The 20,512-nt window shown below is 39.6% G+C and overlaps 1 protein-coding gene across 2 annotated transcripts in view; it reads left to right on the top strand.

The window, feature by feature from the left end:
• The window catches only part of RLF (RLF zinc finger), a 96,656-nt gene that overhangs the window by 347 nt on the left and 75,797 nt on the right, over positions 1 to 20,512 (top strand). The window contains exon 1 of one of the 2 annotated variants that reach the window (XM_047082755.1): positions 8,918 to 9,176. The exons of the other annotated variant lie outside the window; for it this stretch is intronic. Coding sequence (XP_046938711.1) covers positions 8,940 to 9,176 — 237 coding nt within the window. The 5' untranslated portion in view covers positions 8,918 to 8,939. Of the gene's footprint in view, positions 1 to 8,917; positions 9,177 to 20,512 lie in introns of those variants that run through there. 2 annotated transcript variants of the gene reach the window in all.

Here is a 20,512-nt window from a genome sequence, read left to right as displayed (position 1 = left end):
CTCTTAGGAATAGCAAGTAGTTAAGTGGTTGGATTTAAAACCCAGGCTGAGGATTTTGATTCTATTTGAAGCAAGATGGGGCTGAACATTTTTAAGCAGTGGAGGTGAATTTAGGAAGATGAATTTCAGAGAACAATTGGGATGGTCTAGAACCAGGGATAACTGTTGGGACACTTTTGCAATAGCCCAAGCAAGAGAGAAGTAGGACATGTCTAATGGTGGTGGTACAGGGAAGGAATCAGTCCTTCCATAAATCCAACAAATGTAAAATCCCTGAAAAGGAAGAGCAAAGAATAGTTCTCCAGGGGAAATCTTTGGCAGGGAGGAAGACTGCAACAGCATCTGTGGGGTTTTTGAGTTTCCATCTCCTTTGAGGGTTCTCTGCCTTTGGGACCACCGACCCTTCATCAAAACACAGTAGCAAAGTGTCCCAGGAAGGAACACTAGACTCCTGGGATCCCAAGGACATGATGAGTCCAAGGGAGAGAGACTGGGAGGTTGTGGTGACAGTCATGGGGGCTAAGCATTCAAAGGAAGTTCTGGAATATAGACATTGGTCCCTCACCTTGCAGCTACTCTCACCCTCCCTGCTCTTCTGTGACCTTTAGAGGACATCACGTTGTGTTCTGTATATGTTCCCATTTGCTGGGCAGGGGTAAATGGAAATGGGTCAGAGAAAAGACAGACGGAAGAAGGTTTCCTGAGGACCAATGGATTGGATTTGGAACCTAACCTGATTAGATCTTGAGGAAAGGAAAGAGAAAAACAGAAAGTCATTATAAATAAGGCTGGGTATGGAAGGGGGTGATTTAAAATCTTCTAGCTCCCTTTACACAGATTCTACCCTCCCTCAGCAAACTTCTGATGCTAATTTTGTTTCCAAAGTTGACTTTTCTATAGGGATGCTATTATATTTCTTAGGGTGAATTAGTAAGTTGGGCTCTTGTGACTTAATCACCACCTAGATGAAATGATAGAGTGAGTCAGTCCACAATGTTTTTTGAATCCGAATAGATGAATCTGCACAATGAAACTACCCTAAATCATCACTTGTAAATGTGTCGCTGATGGTGTATTGAGAAATATCCAGCTTCATCAAGGAGAACCAGGAGTATCTGTAGAACTAGAATATGACTAAGGAAAGTTGCAAATAAGTTAACTCTATTATAATTTCTGGGAAAAAATACAAAAGTAGGGACATCTTTTATTTATGAGATATATATATATATATTTATTAAAACATTTTTTCAGTTTATTTTGAGAGAGAGAGTGCACAAGCAGGGGAGAGGCAGAAAGAGAGAGAGAGAGAGAGAGAGAGAGAGAGAGAGTCCCAAACAGGCTCCGAGCTGTCAGTGCAAAGCCTGATACACGGCTTCATCTCAAGAACCATGAGATCACGACCTGAGCTGAAATCAAGAGTTGGACGCTTAATTGAGCCATTCCACGCCTGTATTTGTGACATATTTCTGCCCTTAGGACAGTACCTGAAACATAGCAGACCATCAATGAATATTTGTTAAACAAATGAAGAATGCCACTCAACACTGCCCTTCAATTTTCCTGCACACATTTAGTAAGTATTCTTTCCTGTCTCACTCTGAAACAATTCTTTTTTTTTTATTTTTTAATTTTTTAAAATTTACATCCAAATTAGTTAGCATACAGTGCAACAATGATTTCAGGAATAGATTCCTTAGTGCCCCTTACCCATTTAGCCCATCCCCCCTCCCACAACCCCTCCTGTAACCCTCAGTTTGTTCTCCATATTTATGAGTCTCTTCTGTTTTGTCTCCCTCCTTGTTTTTATTTTTGTTTCCCTTCCCTTATGTTCATCTGTTTTGTCTCTTAAAGTCCTCGTATGAGTGAAGTCATATGATTTTTGTCTTTCTCTGACTGGCTAATTTCACTTAGCATAATACCCTCCAGTTCCATCCACATAATTGCAAATGGCAAGATTTCATTCTTTTTGATTGCCAAGTAATACTCCATTGTAGATATATACCACGTCTTCTGTATCCATTCATCCATCGATGGACATTTGGGCTCTTTCCATACTTTGGCTATTGTTGATAGTGCTGCTATAAACATTGGGATGCATGTGTCCCTTCAAAACAGCATACCTGTATCCCTTGGATAAAAACCTAAGTGCAGTTGCTGGGTCGTAGGGTAGTTCTAGTTTTAGTTTTTTGAGGAACCTCCATACTGTTTTCCAGAGTGGCTGTACCAGCTTGCATTCCCAGAGAGCACATTTTCAATCAAGAGCTTAGAATAGATATGGAATGTGAGAGAGAGAATGGGGATGAGCACGACTCCAAATCTTTGGCTTAAGCAGCCAAATGAACCCACTGTCATTTACTGACAAAGGAAAGGCTTTGGATAAGTTTTGTGTGAGCTGCCTGCTAGATATGTAGCGGAGACAGTTAGGAGGCAGAGTCTGGACATCAGTACAGTGGTAATGGTTAGCAGGTTCACTCTTAGTATTTGCAGGGTCACGACCAAGAGCACAAATAGTGGCCATATACCACATGTCTAACTATATAAAGTTATAACTAACTTAACATCACACTGTTAGATAAAACATGTTCTATCCTTCTGTCTTGATAAATATACCTTTACAACAATAAAACCTGAAGGACACATAATGAAATTGTGATTTTTGTGGCCAAATTTTGGCTAAATATCACAAAAAAACTGAATTTGATTACTATCATACCTGTCTGACTGTTCCATTGATGGATCAGGGATGTTTAGATAAATTATAAAATACATGATAAATGATTACATATTTATTCCATACAATTAACTTTTCTTGCCTTAGCAAAATCACTAATCATATTGTTATAATAAAATTTTTCACATAGTTTGTATCTGGGAATAATGAGCTAAAAAAGGATTGAGAATAAAAGATAATTGTATTCAAAATGTACAAAGTGTAAATATATTTTGATAAGTTTAAAATGAAACTGTTGGGCCGCCTCACTGGCACAGTCAGTAGAGCATCTGACTCTTTTTTTTTCTTAATTAAAAAATTTTTTTTAAATGTTTACTTATTTTTGAGACAGACAGAGACAGAATGCGAATGGGTTGGGGCAGAGAGAGAGGGCGGCACAGAATCTGAAGCAGGTTCCAGGCTCTGAGCTGTCAGCACAGAGCCCGATGCGGGGCTCGAACCCATAAGCTGTGAGATCATGACCCGAGCTGAAGTCGAACGCTCAACCGACTAAGCCACCCAGGCGCCCCTTCTTAATTTTTTTAAATGTTTATTTATTTTTGAGAGAGAGAGTGACAGAGCATGAGCATGGGAGGGGCAGAGAGAGGAGTAGACACAGAATCTGAAGCGGGCTCCAGGCTCTGAGCTGTTAGCACAGAGCCCGACGCAGGTCTCGAACTCAGAAGCCATGAGATCATGACCTCAGCCAAAGTCAGACGGTTATCCGACTGAGCCACCCAGGCACCCCCCAAAATATCAGAATTTTAAATCAAAATTGTATAAACAATGCAGGAAATAGAAAGTTAGCCTTTAAAAACCAAATTGTCTTATTAAATATTTTTATACAAAGTTATTCCCAATGCATTCCCAATTCATTGAGTATTGACAATGTAAAGAACCAGTTTTTCCATTCATTACAACTAGACAAATACACACATGATGTAAAATTTCACGGTCAAAAGAATTGTTTAGCATTGCGGAATTTTTTTTCAGCCACTATGGGAAATGGTACTAAATCACCAATTGTTTCCACACCTTGAATCGGAACAGGTAAAGAGGCAATTAAAAAAAAAAACCAAAAACCTTCCTGCATGGTGCACCTGGGTGGCTCAGTTGGTTAAGCATTTGACTCTTGATTTTGGCTCAGGTCAGGATCTCAGGGTTCATGCAGTTGGGCTCTGTGCGGACAGCACGGACCCTGCTTGGGATTCTCTTTCCCCTTCCCCCTGCCACTCCCTCTCCTTTTCTCTCTCGCTCAAAGTAAATAAATAAACTTTAACAACAACAGTAAAAAGGAACATTCACTACTACTGGGAAATAATACTTGGTTATGCAAGAATATGTTGCACCTGTGCTAAAGAACTGAGCCACCCAGGTGCCCCAAAACTCAGTAAGTATGTAATACTAACTCCCCGTTCTCCTTTGCCCCAACCCCTTGCAACAACTCTTCTACTCTTTGTCTCTGATTTTAAATCCTTTAGGTACCTCAGATAGGTGGTATCACACAGTATTTATCTCTGTGATTTATGTATGTCAGTTAGTATAATGTATTTGAGGCTTATCTATTGTGTAGCATGTGTCAGATTTTCTTTCCTTTTTAAGACTGAGCAATATTCCATTGTATGTATATGCCACATTTTGTTTGTCCATCCATCCTTCAGTGAATGCTTGGGTTTTTCCCATCTCTTGGTGATTATGAATAATATTGCTGTGAATATGCGTATACAAATATCTGCTCAAATCCTTGCTTTCAATTCTTTTGGTGCCTTTCCGTTTGAGGACACAGAGCAAAAGATATGGAGTTTGAATAATGCTAGTTATAAAAGTAGATAGAGTTGTACTTAAAAATTTTTTTTAATGTTTTATTTTATTTTTGAGACAGAGAGAGACAGAGCATGAGCGGGGGAGGGTTAGAGAGAGAGGGAGACACAGAATCCGAAGCAGGCTCCAGGCTCTGAGCTGTCAGCACAGAGCCCGACACGGGGCTCAAACTCACAGACGGTGAGATCATGACCTAAGCCGAAGTCGGAAGCTCAACCGACTGAGCCACCCAGGCGCCCCAGGGTTGTACTTTTTTAAAGTTTATTTATTTATTCTATTTATTCTATTTAGAGAGAGAGAGGGAGAGAGAGAGAGAGAGAGAGCGAGCAAGCAGGGAAGGAGCAGAGAGAGAGGGAGAATCCCAAGCAGACTTCTCACCATCAGCACAGACCATGACAAGACACGAACCCACAAACTGCAAGATCATGACCTGAGCTGAAATCAAGAGTTGAATGCTTAATCAACTGAGCCACACAGGCACCCCTAGGGTTGTACTCTGTGATGAGGGCTGGATCTTGAAAGATAGAGAAATCTATGTGTTCTTTAATATAGTTATTGTGTGTGTGTGTGAGTGTGTGTGTGTGTGTGTGTGTGTGTGTGGAGAGAGAGAGAGAGAGAGAGAGAGAGAGAGAGAGAGAGAGAGATTTGCCAGGGCAGGGCCCTTCTTGGATGGTTTTAATGGGCCTAAATATGTAAATGGTATTAGAACTGGGTGGGTACAGGGGCGCCTGGGTGGTTCAGTCCGTTGAACGTCCGACTTCGGCTCAGGTCATGATCTCACCGTCTGTGAGTTCGAGCCCTGTGTCGGGCTCTGTGCTGACACTCAGAGCCTGGAGCCTGCTTCGGATTCTGTGTCTCCCTCTTTCTCTGTCCCTCCCCTGCTCATGCTCTGTCATCTCTGTCAAAAATAAATAAACATTAAAAAAAGAAGAACTGGATGGGTACAGCAATGAGTGTGGATAGAAAAGAGGTTGAAGGGCTGTGCCTGGGACAGCTAGAAATCAGAAAGAGAAGGGAGAGCAAGAAAAGAAACCACGAAGAAACACCAGGAAAGTATGGAGACTTGGAAGCCAAGTGAAATCCAATACCGGGGAATGATCAACAAGGCCAAATACTGCCAAGGGACTAAATAAAGGACTGAGAATTTGCCACTTGAGACAACAAAAGTAGAAATTACTGGTAACATTAAAAAAAAAAAAAAGGCAGTTTCAGCGAGGACTGGGGATGAAAGCCTGGCTGTAAAGGGTTCAAGAGAAAATGAGAAGAAAGTGCAAATAGAGGATTTGGCCAGCTCTTTACAAGAGTTTTTCTACAAAAGAGCAGAGATGTGGGACGGAAACTAGGGGAGGATGTGGTGGAGTGAAAGAAGTCTTGTGGTTTTTGTCTGTTGTTGTCTTGTAACAGTGGCATGACCACCGATGGTTCTGCATCTCCAACCCTGCCCACAGACATATATCCAAGCGCATCCATTTGGATGTCTCATAGGGAAATTAAAATTAACCCGTCCCAAACAGAACTTTCAGTTCTCTCTCCCTCTTTTCCCAATCTGTTTCTTTCCTTAGTCTCCATCTTTCTCAGTAAGCATCTTTGCCAACCATTCAAACTGAAGGCCATTCCAGATTCCTCTCTTTCCCTCACTCCTCATAAACAAAGCATCGGCCTGTTGGTTTTGCTTCCAAAATGTATCCTTAATCTGTTCACCTTTACTACTGGGACTGCTGCAATAGCTTCTCTGTCTTCCTTCTTGCCTCCCACCACCTTTTCTCTACGTGGTGGCAGCAGGAGTGTAAATCAGATGATATCATATGACCACTTAATGCTTTTCGGTGGTTACCTGTCACACTTTAAATCCCCACTGCTTGCCTTGAGCTATAAAGTCCTATATTATCTGGCCCTCTTCTCCTTCTCCAACCTCATCTCCACCACCTGCCCTGCCTTGCACCACATTACAGATACACTGACCTTCTTCCCACCCCACCTCATCCTGCCTTTTTTTTTTTTTAGGCCTAATTATTTTGTATGCCAAAGATACAAAAAAGTACAGGGAATTTTATAGAAAACTATGTGCCTATTACCTACATCTAACACATTAATGTTTAGCCACATCTGTCCATTAAAATATGTTGTTCTCTGAATCTCTGTTAGCTGGGAAAGAGCCCAGCACATAATAGGTGCTAATCAATCAATGTTGATGTATGCAGCTTACTATGCTGATGTATGAAGTTTTTTTTATATATATATGAAATTTATTGACAAATTGGTTTCCATACAACACCCAGTGCTCATCCCAAAAGGTGCCCTCCTCAATACCCATCACCCACCCTCCCCTCCCTCCCACCCCCCATCAACCCTCATGAAGTTTTAATTCATTCATTTACTGGCTGTATATTTTTTGTGTGTGAATATACCGTAATTTGTTTATCCATCTTTCTACTGTTGAACATTTAGTGTACTGTTGAACACTAATAGTGTTGCAATGAACATTGGCAACATAGTGTTTAAGAGGTCAGATTTGGTGGCTCGGGTAGGTTAAGCGTCTGACTTCAGCTCAGGTCTTGATCTCACGGTTTGTGAGTTTGAGCCTAGCGTCGGGCTCTGTGCTGACAGCTCAGAGCCTGGAGCCTGTTTCGGATTCTGTATCTCCCTCTTTCTCTCTGTTGCTCCCCTGCTTGTGCTCTGTCACTCAAAAATAAATAAACATTAAAAAAAATTTTTAAGAGGTCAGATTCTATGGTAGTTTTTTTTTTAAGTTTATTTATTTATTTTGAGAGAGAGCACTCAAGCTTGGGCGGGAGAGGGGCAGAGACAGAATCCCAAGCAGTCTCTATGCTGTCAGCGCAGAGCCCAATGCAGAGTCCAATGCCTGGCAATCTCATGAACCATGAGATCATGACCTGAGCCAAAATCAAGAGCCAGTTGCTTAACCAGATGAGCCACCCAGGCACCTCTAAGAGATCCGTTTCTGGAGCAGACTACTTGGGATTGAATTCCGGGCACCATAATTTCCAAGTTGTGTCACTTTGGTCAAGTTACTTAAAGTCTCCATGTCTGTTTCCTGAATTATAAAATGAGGGTAAAAATAGTAACTTTTCATGGTATTGTTAGTAGGATTAAACGGGTTAAAATATATAAAAAACCTTATCTCAATGAATATCAACTATTATTATTATGAGGAATTGCTGAGTCACAGGACATGTGTATATTCAATTTTATTAAGTGATTACCAATTAATGCCTCCACCAGCAATATATAAGTTCCATATTTCTAAATCCTAAAACATGGTGCTAATGGGTATAAAATTATGTATATATATAATATACACATATATATTATGTGTATATAATATATATGTTATATATGTATATATTATATATATATATATATATGTTTATTTAATCTCTACACCCAATATGGGGCTGGAACTCATGACCCTGAGATCAAAAGTCAAATGCTCTTCTGACTCATCCAGCCAGGTGCCCCATATATTGTTTTAATTTGTACCTTGATGGTCACAGTGAAGTTAAACATCTTTTCACGGGTTTATTGGTCATTCTTATTGGTGTTTTGGTGAACTAGCTCTGTATATCCTTTATTTACTTTCCTACTGGATTGTTTGCTTTTTTTCCTTTTGATTTGGGGAACTTTTCGGATATTAATCTTTTGGCGGTTTTATATATTTGAATACCATCTAGTTTTTGGCTTGTCTTTGTGTTGCATCTTCTTAAACTTCTGTTGTTACAGAATTAACTAATTTTAATGCAGTCAAATCTAACAATATTTTCTCACACGGTTTGTGCTTTTTTGGGACTTATTTAAGAAATTCGTCCCTATTTTGATATCCTAAAGAAATATTTCCTGAAAAATATTTCGGGGCCTACATGTAATCCACCTGGGATTTATTTTTGGATATGGTTTAAAGTAGAAATCTAAATTTTCTTCCTATTGAAAAAGTTGCCTCAGCCCCATTTCCTGTAGAGGTCATCCTTTCCCTACTGACTTGTAGTGCCCATTCTTATAAACCACCTTCCCACGGACCTAGTCTTCATAACCTTTGCTTATTTTCTTTCCACCGGGGGATCCTTATTCTCTCTTCCTTCCGATCGCAGCTTAAGCGTCAGGCCGCTCCTGTCTAGGTTATGTCTACATGTATGTCCGGCTCGGTGACCCCGTGACTCCAGAGAGTCTGGAAAGGCTGAGAGAAGTAGGTGTTTGGCCAGCTGCCGCCAGGCTGTTGCCAGGGCGGCTGTCGGGAAGGCCGCCGAGAGGAGGAGCACCCAGAAACCCAGTGACGGAATCCGGCCCGCGCCCGCGTCGCCAAGGAGTGCGTCACCACGTGTGGTCGAACGGGGGCGGGGCCAGGGCTGAATCACGTGGCTTGGTTGCCTACGCGCTGCTGGGCCGTGGGAAGATGGCGGACGGAAAGGGAGAAGCCGCCGCCGCCGCCGGGGCCGGGGCTGAGGCTCCGGCAGGAGCCGGAGCCGGGGACGGAACCGAGACTGAGTCCATGGCTCGGGGTCATCGCCCTGCATCTCCGGCTCTTGGAGCCCCGGGACTGCGACCGTGTCTGTGGCAGCTGGAGACAGAGCTGAGGGAGCAGGAGGTGTCGGAGGTCTCATCTTTGAACTACTGCCGGAGCTTCTGCCAGGTGAGGGGCTGACTGGCTGGCTGAAGGCGGCGGGGTGGGGAGGCCAGGGGAAGAGGCCTCGGATCGGTTGCCGCAGCCGGGGCTGGACTGAGAGGCGCCACCTCCGTGTCTCGCCGCGCCCCCAGGCCGGGAAGGCCCAGCTCGGGAAGCTCGACCGCTGGCCCCCCTTCACCACTGCCCGACTTTGGTCACCGCCAGGGCGGGTTGCGCTGGGCCAGACTGAGAGCCCGGAGGGCGCCGGCGGCTCCCTGGAAGGGCCGTGCCCTGTCGCCGTTGCCTGTCCCCCTGCCGGGTGGTTGGTTGGAGCGCCATTGCCTCCAGAGAGATTGATTGCTCGTTCCTGCTGGGAGATCCTTTTTTGAGTACAGATCTCCAAACTGGAAAACCTGAGTTTTCCTGAATAATCCGGAGATATGTGTTGGGGCCAGAGACTTCTCTTTGGAGTCAACGTCATCTGGGCCCCTAAAAGGTCTGACAGTTGGCTTTGAAAGGCGTCTTGGGCTTTCTCATTAGTGATTGCGGAGCCCATTGGTTGGTTGTGTTGTTTTTTTTCTTTCTTATTTTATTTATTTATTTTTGAGAGGCGGGGTGGGGAGACTTTTAAGCTGTTCTTTCTCTTCTTCTGGATTCCTTTGAGGATTGTGCTATCAGCAGTGAGGCTAGTGAGCTAGTGGTGGCTATTTAGGGTCTTTGAGTGGAAGAGGATTGAGAAAGATGTGGAGTGTGGTCTCTTGGCAGTGGTATGACCATTTCTGTGCTACAGTGGGTCCTAACCTGTGGTTACATACATATTTATTGGTATGTTTAGTTTATAGTCTCCATGGTCACTTCCAGATTTTTGTCTATAAATTTAAAGATACGCCATTATTATTTCTACTTCTGCTATTCTATCGGGTTTCAGGACCAACACTCTGCTCCTCACCTGGTGTATCTGAGAGAATGCAAAATAATGGTAGTATGTTGGTACTTGGACTCTTGATGAGTAGTTGAGTGTGCCGAATACATTGCGCTGTTGCAAAGTTGTAATTGGGGGGGACAATTTTGCTCTCTTAGTCCAGTGGAAAATAAAAAATTGGCTTGCTTTCTTGCTTTTCTCCTTCCTCTTTGCTGAGCCAGAGACACCTCATCTCTTTGAATGGAATTTTGTCCATGCTCATCTTTTCTATACATTGTATCATTAGCAGTTTTTATGTCTACAACCTGCAGCATTTGTCTGCACTAGGAAGTGTCCCGGTGTAATTCTTCTTTGCTTCTATGCTAGTAATGAGCATTGGTGCTTAATACATTTATTCTGCGAACTTTTACTGACTGCATTGGATGATGCCAGGCACTTCCTCGAGTGCTGAGGAAACGTAAGACAGCACTTACCCATGATGAGCGTACAGTTGGAAGGAGGTGGTAGACGTAACAGTATTTCCAGAACAGTTTTGGTAATGATGGAAAAGGAGGTGTTGTAGAGACAGTGGTAAGGGGATAGCCATCATGGCACATCCTAATGGAATGGAATGACAATTAACTAGTAAAAACAAATTAAAAGTTTAACTGTGGACCGTACTATGTACTTAGAAGTAACTGGGAGAGGCCTCTTTAGATAGGGTGGTCCAGGAAGGCCCTAAGGCTGAAAGGTAAAAAATGAGTCTTGGGACTGTAGGGGGAGGGGAAGGGAGCATTTGAATGCCAAAGGTAGAGATGAGAAGGAAAATTGAAGCTTTGGGAGAATGGGAAGCTGATTGGACAGGAGTAATGGGGAGGACGACAGGAGAAGAAATCTGGGTTTGGGGAAGTCTTCTAAGCTTGTGTTATTATCTTAGAAAGATAACAAGAATGGATGTAACTACTTAAGTTGAAGCTTATCAGAGGATACCATGTATATATCTACATATCTATATATTTTGCTTTATGCCTAGTGCTTGCAGCCCTCATCTCATTTTAACTGAATGTTTTAATGTCTTGAGTCTTGGTGACACCTAGAAATGTAAGGGCACAGAGGAATTTAAAAAGCAAAGTACTTCTGTAATTTGTCTTTTCTGTGAAGATTTCCTTTGGCCTGAGGTTTTTCCCCCAAACACTTTTTTGGACTAATAAATGTAATAAGAAAAGATGTTCCTGTAATCATGATGTGTTATAATAGGAAGCACATTGGATTGGGAGCTAGTCGGGTCCTATTTGTGACTCTACCGCTTATTAGTTAATAACCTTGGACACACTGTGCTTATGGAATTTATTTTGTTTCCTGGCCTTTATCTCCTTATAATGCTTTATACAAACAGTAGAAGAGAAAGTTTATATACAACTCTTCACAATATTTGTCAGAATATTTTGGTCACATTTTTTCCCAGTAGTCCAGATAAAATCAACTCATGGTGCCCTTGTTCACCAAATACAGAAAAAAAACTCAACATTTTATGATGAAGGAGGAACAATTTCACCATTCAGATTTGGTTGGATAGCTCTTGGTTTCACATTTGAAAGGCAGAATAAGATTTATTCATCCACTCTTTGTGGTGTGCCTGACATTGCACTAAGTGCTGGATATAGGAACATGCCCTCTAGGAGCACTTAATGTGTAAAGATAGGTAGTAGCATCATAAAGGCCTGATTTGTGCTCTCCGGGATACTTAACTGCCACAAAAGTATTTTCATCAGGTATTTAGTTTAGAAATCTAGAGATTTAGATGTACCAAGCACATCCCTCCTGCAACAGGCTGGGACCATATTCTCTCCAGCTCTTGCAGTACTTAAAAGAAATGGGTCTATCTTTGGAATTGCACCAAATCAAGAAATAAACCTACATATGAAAGGATAGAGTAGCTTGTCTCATTCTGGGCATGTTTTCAATTTTCAGAAGTTTGTGAAGATGATAAAAATGAAACTTGAAAAGTAATAGTTACTAAGAAAATGATACTTAGATCAACTTGTATTCAGTGAACATTTGTATTCAATGACAATGGGATGTGGCTTTTCCCTCTTTTCCCTCAATTTCTTTTCTGAAAACACTGTCTGCCAAACAGTGTGGATGAGATTAACTCCAGAAAATAGTCTTTCTTTGTTTTGTTGAAAAATTGATGGCTATCCTCTCAAGTTTTTGCTATATTTTGGGATCAAGATTCCTAAAGTTTTACAACTGGTAGTTCTATTTGTAATACACATTTTGAAAGCTTTTTAAGTAACATTAACAGACTTGAAATTATTGGGTGAATGATTATACTTTGAGAATACCAGGCAAAGTAGTTTTATGAATAAATCTTGTTGATATGAAACTTTTAGGTTCTAGACTAATAGTGACTTTATAGATTTTTAAGTGTTAAAGTAAGTACTGCATATATTTCAGTTTCTCCTGGATTTGTGATTGAATGCAAAGGGTCTGCTGGCTTCACCATTTAAATTAGCTATGTGACCTTGGGTACGTTATTTTCTTTAACCCTTAGTTTTCTCATTGGTAAATGGAACAATAATAGTACTTACTATTATCTATGTAAACATATTGTTTATGGACTAAATAAGACAATCTAAAAAACAGTGTTCCCGGAATTGTCCTAGTTTTCCAGATTTCTTAGCCTTCGAATAGAAAGTCTTCACCCACTTACCTCCAGTTTACTTTTCAGCTCTTACCTAGCCAATCCCATCACCATAATCCTACTCTTATTCAGAGGTATTTTACTTGGAGTCCTTGGACCAAAATTTCTCCAAGTACATTATTTTGGGAAAGCTGACTTTAATTTTCATTTGATTCCTCAAGATCCATACATATTAGGCTTCGGTAAATATTTACCAATTGATTGATCTCCAGAAGGATACTTTAGCAAGATCTCAGGTCAAGTAGTCTGCCTTTGTCTTTCATTGTGCTGTTCTCTCCTTTTTTCTCTCATTTTCTATATGGCGAATTTTCCTTGTTTAGGGCCCAGTGCAAACACCGTCTCCTCTGTGAAGCTTTCTCTAATTTCTCTAGACTTCCTCTTAGATGTTTGTCTTCTTTTGATGCTTTGTACATACTTTTAACTCTTGCTTTTCTTGCTGTCACTGGCTTAGTCCAGGTTTCATAAATAATGTCCTGTTGCAGCAACCTCTTTACCAAGCTCCCTTGCTTTCTGACTGACTTTATCTACACTCCATTCTGGTATTCTTTCTAAATTGTAAATATAATCTCGTTAGTCACTTTGTTCCCTGAAATTCTTCAATGGTTTCTTACCCCAAAGACAAGATAGAATTCAGACTTACCAGCCTCACCTGGCAGACAAAGCCTTTTAGAATTTGGACACTGCCCCCACTCCCCTTCCCCAGCTCCCACCTTTCCAACCTTTTTTCCTTTTTTTTTTTTTTTAATACCTTTACTACAGTATCCATCTCTAAGTCTGCCTGATTAACCTAGGGTCCTCCCTTCTCCATCTGCTTATTTATCCTTTAAGACCAGCTCAAACATTAAGTCTTTGAGAAGTGTTTTATGATTGCAGCAGACATAATGAGGTGATTCTTCGTGTACTCCGGTAGCATCTTGTACATAATTGTGGTACCTGAATAGTTGTTTCCATGTTTGTCTCTTGTATTGGCCACCAAACCAACAAGAGTAGAGGTCTTATTTAGTCTTTTTTGTATACTTGGCACCTAGCAATTAATACAGTGCCTGGCACACAAAGCTAATTTGTTGAATGAATTATATTGTAGAACTTCATGATATACTGAAGAGGTTAGTACTTCAAAAGAAACACCTGATGTAAAATCTGATGTAAAAAGCAACTTTATCATAAGAAACAGGATAAAGGAACAGGATAGACACTCTTTGCTCATCTCTTGGAGGCGTACTTGTGAACTTAGCCTACATTCATACAATGTACACATTTACATGTGTGGAATGAGGAGTAGTGTTGGAGGGAGAAAATTAGAGGCGTTATAGCATTGAAGAAGAGTTAGCAGCCTAATAAGGCAACAGTTTGGAAATGTTGAGATGGGGAGGATCAGTTAATTCCTTGAGATTGGTGACCATGAAAACTCTTGAGATTTACTTCTCATTTATTTTAAAGGATTTTTAATACATTACCTTTTCTTTTTGTGCATTCTAAATAGAAACTAGATGACAGGTGGTTATAATGGCATAAACTAGCTTTGCACCACATATGACCAAAACATAATTATAAATGTGACTATGAAGCAGTGGGAATTTTGGATGCTGTCATTTACTTGGTACCACCCAGTCTCTTTCATACTAGTGATTTTTGTGTCTACCTGTGCTTCATGCTCTTTTGAACAATTTTAATAAAAAATCTAAGTAGAAAGCACCACTTGTTTCAAGCCTGCAAAGGCATTGGTCAACTAAAGTGTGCTTTGTTTTCGCTTTGTTCTAGACACCTGTCACCTCTCCCAGAGGCCTTCCTTGACTGTCTTGTCTAAAACAACACTTCCCCATCATCTTCAACTCCTGAACACTGCTTTATATTTCTCTAAATCACCGACTACTATCTGATGTCTATGACAAATATGTCTATTTATCTGTCTCTGCACCTGGAATGTAAGCATCAAGAGGGTGTTGACTGTTTTGTTTACCCAGTGCCTAGAATTGTCCCTGGCACTTAATGGGTACTTAGTCAATATTTGTTGATCTTTTATCTCCTTCCTTCCTTAAATCTCTGACTAGACTTCTTAACAAGTCTTACCTTTCTTTATTAAGAAATAGGGACATGTTTTGGTCAGCCAGTTTATGCTGCTTCCGAGCAGGGATCAGGTCTTACTGTTCTTTGTATCCTAATTACTAAAGAGTAGAACTAAATTTTATTTATGGTTTCTTTTTTTTTTTTTTAATTTTTTTTTCAACGTTTATTTATTTATTTTTGGGACAGAGAGAGACAGAGCATGAACGGGGGAGGGGCAGAGAGAGAGGGAGACACAGAATCGGAAACAGGCTCCAGGCTCTGAGCCATCAGCCCAGAGCCTGACGCGGGGCTCGAACTCACGGACCGCGAGATCGTGACTGGCTGAAGTCGACGCTTAACCGACTGCGCCACCCAGGCGCCCCTATTTATGGTTTCTTTTTTTTTTTTAATGTTTATTTTTGAGGGGGGGTGGGGCAGAGAGAGAGAGGGAGACACAGAATCTGAAGCAGGCTCCAGGCTCTGAGCTGTCAGCACAGAGCCTGACATGGGGCGCGAACCCAGGACATCATGCCCTGAGCTGAAGTTGGAGCTTAACCGACTGAGCCACCCAGGTGCCCCTTATTTATGTTTTCTAAGAATTTCCCATGGTTGCTTGTATTCCACAAATATTTAAAGAGCTTTTCAACAGGGTTTGCTGAGCCAGGTTGAAACATTTATTTTGGATATGGTTGATATCATACTGGAAAATTTGAACATAGATAAGGGATTGAGCAAGATTGTATACAAAAAAATAGATTCCTAAAACTTTTGTTGATCCCTAAAGCCAACATATAAACCATTACATGAAAAATTAGAGGGGTTATTTATTTATCTGTCAATCTTTCTATCTATCAACTAATCAATCATCTTTTATGTGCCAAGCTCTCAGGTAGATGGTGTTATTTTTTATTTTCATTTTACAGATAGAAAACTGAGGCTCAGGGAAATAAACTTTCCCGGGGTCACACAGCAAGTAAGCTGTGACAGAGTCTTCAGATTCCAAAGTCCATGCTCTTTTTCCTATATCAGCATTTCCTAAACTGTTTTGTTCCATGAGTTATATGTATTAGTAAGTACTTACTGAATTAAGGATTCTATGTTCATGTAAGTTAGGATAATGTTGGGATAAATATTTTTTTATGTGTCATATATGTTAAGATGCATTGTGAACCTCCTAGAGAGACATTGTTATGCAGCATTTGCCAAACTTAAAAAGTCTGGGACATTTAATATTTTGCTGTGTTCTAAACCTGATATCATCCCCAAATTACATGTTTTTCTTTCATTATAGTAAAGCAAAACACTGTGTGGAAGAGTGGATTGCTTTATGTTTCTATATACCACTGAATTTTGATTCCCTACTTTCAGCCTAAAACATGACTGTGAGCTTTTTATGAAAAAAATTTCCCTCCAAGTTTTTGCAGGTTTTGAATTATACTTATTGTCACATATGAAAAGTATTTCAATGTATTATAACTTTTGTAAATTAGAAATGAATACTATTTAGACATATCTTGAGGTCAAGGTTATTCATCTGGGTTTACCTTTATCTCTGCAACATAGCTAGCTTGGGAACTAATGTATTTGTCTATTTCTTCTCACTTTTGTGCTATGTCTGAATTCTTTAATATGTTTTTTTTTTTTTAATGCCTTGTCCTTTTTGGGAGGGATCTATTAGTTCAGCATGCTGACATTTGATTTCATAGTATTTTTACTCCCAGGGAAATAGCCGGAGTGTGTCACATTAGCCAGCACAATAATGCTTTATTAATATGGACACGCGTTAAGAATTATTACTGGGTATATTGGAATGAATGGCCTAGCTTGGGAATTGCATTTTTGTGATACATGGTTATATAAAATAGGTGTATTTTTATTCATAATTTCATTTACTTTAATTTGCTTTTTTAACATATATGCTTAGAATACATAAAGTATCTTAAAATAATAAAACTGAATATATATATGTATATATAGATAGATAGATATTTAAAGTTTTGTGACTCCTGCCTAGTATGTGCTCATTCTAAAAGCTTAAGACAAGATGTATAAGTGCAGAAAGTGAAACCACCATGTAATCTCACTGTGAATAGCTTGGTGTATTGTTCTGATTTTTGGGAAAATATGTATATAGTATACGTGTATATATAAGGATTAAAACTAAAAAAATTATTTGAGTATAGTTGACACACAGTGTTACATTAGTTTCAGATGTACAACATAGTAATTCAGCTTCTCTATATGTTATGCTATGCTTACTCCAAGTGTAGCTACCATCTGTCACCATACAATGCTATTATAGTGTCACTGAGTATATTCCCTTTACTGTGCCTTTTATTCTCATGACTTATTCATTCTATAACTGGAAGTCTGTATCTCCCATCCCCCTCACCCTTTTTTTCCTTTGCCCTACCTCCCTTCCCCCTGGCAACCATCTATTTGTTCTTTGTATTTATAGGTCCAGTTCTGCTTTTTGTTTGTTCATTTGTTTTGTTTTTTAGAATCCACATATGAGTGAAATCATAGGTTAGTTTTCTTTCTCAATCTGCCCTATTTTAATTAACATAATACCCTCTAGGTCTATCCATGTTGCACATAGCAAGGTCTTACCCTTTTTTATGGCTGTGTAGTATTCCATTGTGTGTATGTATATGCATTTGTCTGTTAATGGCCACTTAAGTTGCTTGTATATCTTTTTTTTTTTTTATATTTATTTTTGAGAGAGAGACAGAGCATGAACAGGGGAGGGGCAGAGAGAGAGGGAGACACAAAATGCGAAGCAAGCTCTAGGCTCTGAGCTGTCAGCACAGGGCCTGATGTGGGGCTCAGACCCACGAACTGTGAGATCAAGACCTGAGCCCAAGTCGGTTGCTAAATCGACTGAGCTACTCAGGCGTCCCTGTATCTTGGTTATTGTAAATAATGCTGCAGTAAACTTAGGAGTGTCTATCTTTTTGAGTTAATGTTTTCTCCTTAGGTAAATACCCAGAAGTGGAATTATTGGATCAAATGGTATGTCATTTTTTTTAAGATTTTTTTTAAGTTTATTTGTCTTTGCGGGGGCGGGGGGGGTAGAGAGAGAGAATTCCATGAGAGATCATGAGCTGAACTGAAATCAAGAGTCAGATGCTTAACCAACTGAGCCACCCAGGTGCCCACTGGATCAAATGGTACTTCTAATTTTAGTTTTTGAGGAGCCTCCATACTGTTTTCCACAGCGGCTCTACCAATTTACATTCCCATGGTGTACAAGGGTTCTTTTTTCTCCAGCATTTATTATATCTTGTCTTTTTGGTTCTAGCCAATCTGACAGATGTAAGGTGATATCTCATTGTGGTTTTGATTAGCATTTCCCTGATGATTAGAGATGTTGAGCAATTTTTCATGTGTCTGTTGACCATCTGTAGGTTTTCTTTGGAGAAATGTCTGTTCAGGTCCTCTACCCATTTTTTATTTGGATTTGTTTGTTTTTTGGTGTTGAATTGTATAAGTTCTTTATATATTTGAGATATTAACCCCTTATCAGATATGTTATTTGCAAATATCTTCTCCCATTCAGTAGGTTGCCTTTTTGTTTTGTTGACTTATTCCTTTGAAATGCAAAAGGATGTAGTCCCAGGAGTTTACTTTTGCTTTTGTTTCCCTTGCCTTAGGAGATATATCTAGAAAAATGTTGGTGGGGCTGACGTTAGAGAAATTAATGTCTATATTCTTTTCTAGGATTCTAGGATATTTAGGTCCTTAATCCATTTTGAGTTTATTTTTGTGTATGTTAGAGAGTGGTCCAGTTTCATTCTTCTGCATGTAGTTGTCCAGTTTTCCCAGCACCATTTACTGAAGAGACTGTCTTTTCTCCGTTGCATATTCTTGCCTCCTTTGTTATAGATTAATTGACCATATAAGCGTACATGTATTTCTGGACTCTTTATTTTGTTCCATTGATCTATGTGTCTGTATTTATGCCAGTATCATACTGTTTTGATCACTTCAGCTTTGTAGTATATCTTGAAATCTGGAATTATGATACCTCCACCTTTGTTTTTCTTTCTCAAGATTGCTTAAATATTAGATTTTTTAATTGTCCAAGAAATTCATGTAAAAAAAAATTAGAATAATGTAAAAGAAGAGAGCAAAGGATGAAAACTGTCACATATACCCTAATACTTCAGTACTACATTTTTCTAGGTTAATAGTTTTCTTAGGTTAACAGTTTGGGAATATATACTTAGAGAATTTTTCTATATATGTATATATTTTTAGAAAAATAATGTTGAGCTTATATATTAAAACTTAATATATTGATATTGTAGATAATCTGTCTTGTGGAATACACACGTTTATTACTTTAAAAAATTGTATAATTTATTGTAAACTGCCTTGATTTTAAATATTTTTAAAAATGTTTTTCATGTTTATTTTTGAGAGAGAGAGAGACAGAGTGTGAGCAGGGAAGGGTCAGGGAGAGGGAGACACAGAATCTGAAGCAGGCTCCAGGCTCTGAGCTAACAGCACAGAGTCTGACGCGGGGTTCGAATTCTCGGACTGCGAGATCATGACCTGAGCCGAAGTTGGACGCTTAAGGTCCTGAGCCACTCAGGTGCCCCGAAAACTGCCTTGATTTTAAATTCTGCAGGTAGCGGGGCGCCTGGGTGGCGCAGTCGGTTAAGCGTCCGACTTCAGCCAGGTCACGATCTCGCGGTCCGTGAGTTCGAGCCCCGCGTCAGGCTCTGGGCTGATGGCTCAGAGCCTGGAGCCTGTTTCGGATTCTGTGTCTCCCTCTCTCTCTGCCCCTCCCCCGTTCATGCTCTGTCTCTCTCTGTCCCAAAAATAAATAAAACGTTGAAAAAAAAAATTTTTTAAAAATAAAAAAAAAATAAATTCTGCAGGTAGCAAAACCTTCAACACTCTTAATTGAAAAAAAAATTTTTTTTACCTAGAAAAATATATATTGCTACAGAAAGGAAAAAATAAAAGCCCTTTTCTGCCTTCAGTCCCTCCAGTCACTCCCCAAAAGAGTTAAGTCTCTTGTGTATTCTTAAAATCTCAAATACTCTTCTGTGATTTATATTTTAATTTAATGAGAACAATTTTCTATATCGACACACATTGAGCATGTACCATAATTAAACCGTTTTGTTCTTTTTTATTGTTATCATAAGTAAGGTTGCAGTGAATATCCTTAAACATCAAACACTAGTTATTTATACCTATAGCATAAATTCTTGGAGTTGAAATTACTGTATTAAAGAGAATGTTTATTTTAAATTTTGGTGGATACTAGCCTACAAAAAGTTGAGTAGCATTTGTATGTTTTTCATGTGTATTAGATATTTGAACTTTTTTTTCTGTGAGGTTCTTCTTTACTATTTTTTACATAACTGTATTTTAAAGTATTCCCGGCTAAAAGTCATTAAAATTTGATTGTGTTTAATCATTGAGTATGATCATGTAATCTTAAGATTCCATGCTGCTTTGAGGTTCTCAAGAATCTGAAGCCATTGGAATGTATGATACAAATTAGTGATTGTTGCTGTGGGAAATTTGTCGGTCTACTCATTTCCAACAGACATTTATTGATGTTTTATATATCAATGCTATTAGACTCTAGAAAGACTTAAGTCATAGCTGAATAACTGGAAAGGCCCTAGTACTTTCCATTAGCTAAATTTTTCTTATATTGTTATTTTTATGTTACCAAATAAGGTGTCACTG

Source organism: Lynx rufus, unplaced genomic scaffold (assembly GCF_022079265.1).
Source record: "Lynx rufus isolate CCGP_SWC_20201006 ecotype Redwood Valley unplaced genomic scaffold, mLynRuf1.p SCAF_2, whole genome shotgun sequence".
Classification (NCBI taxonomy): Eukaryota; Metazoa; Chordata; class Mammalia; order Carnivora; family Felidae; genus Lynx; species Lynx rufus.
This window is presented reverse-complemented; position numbering and strand designations above follow the sequence as displayed.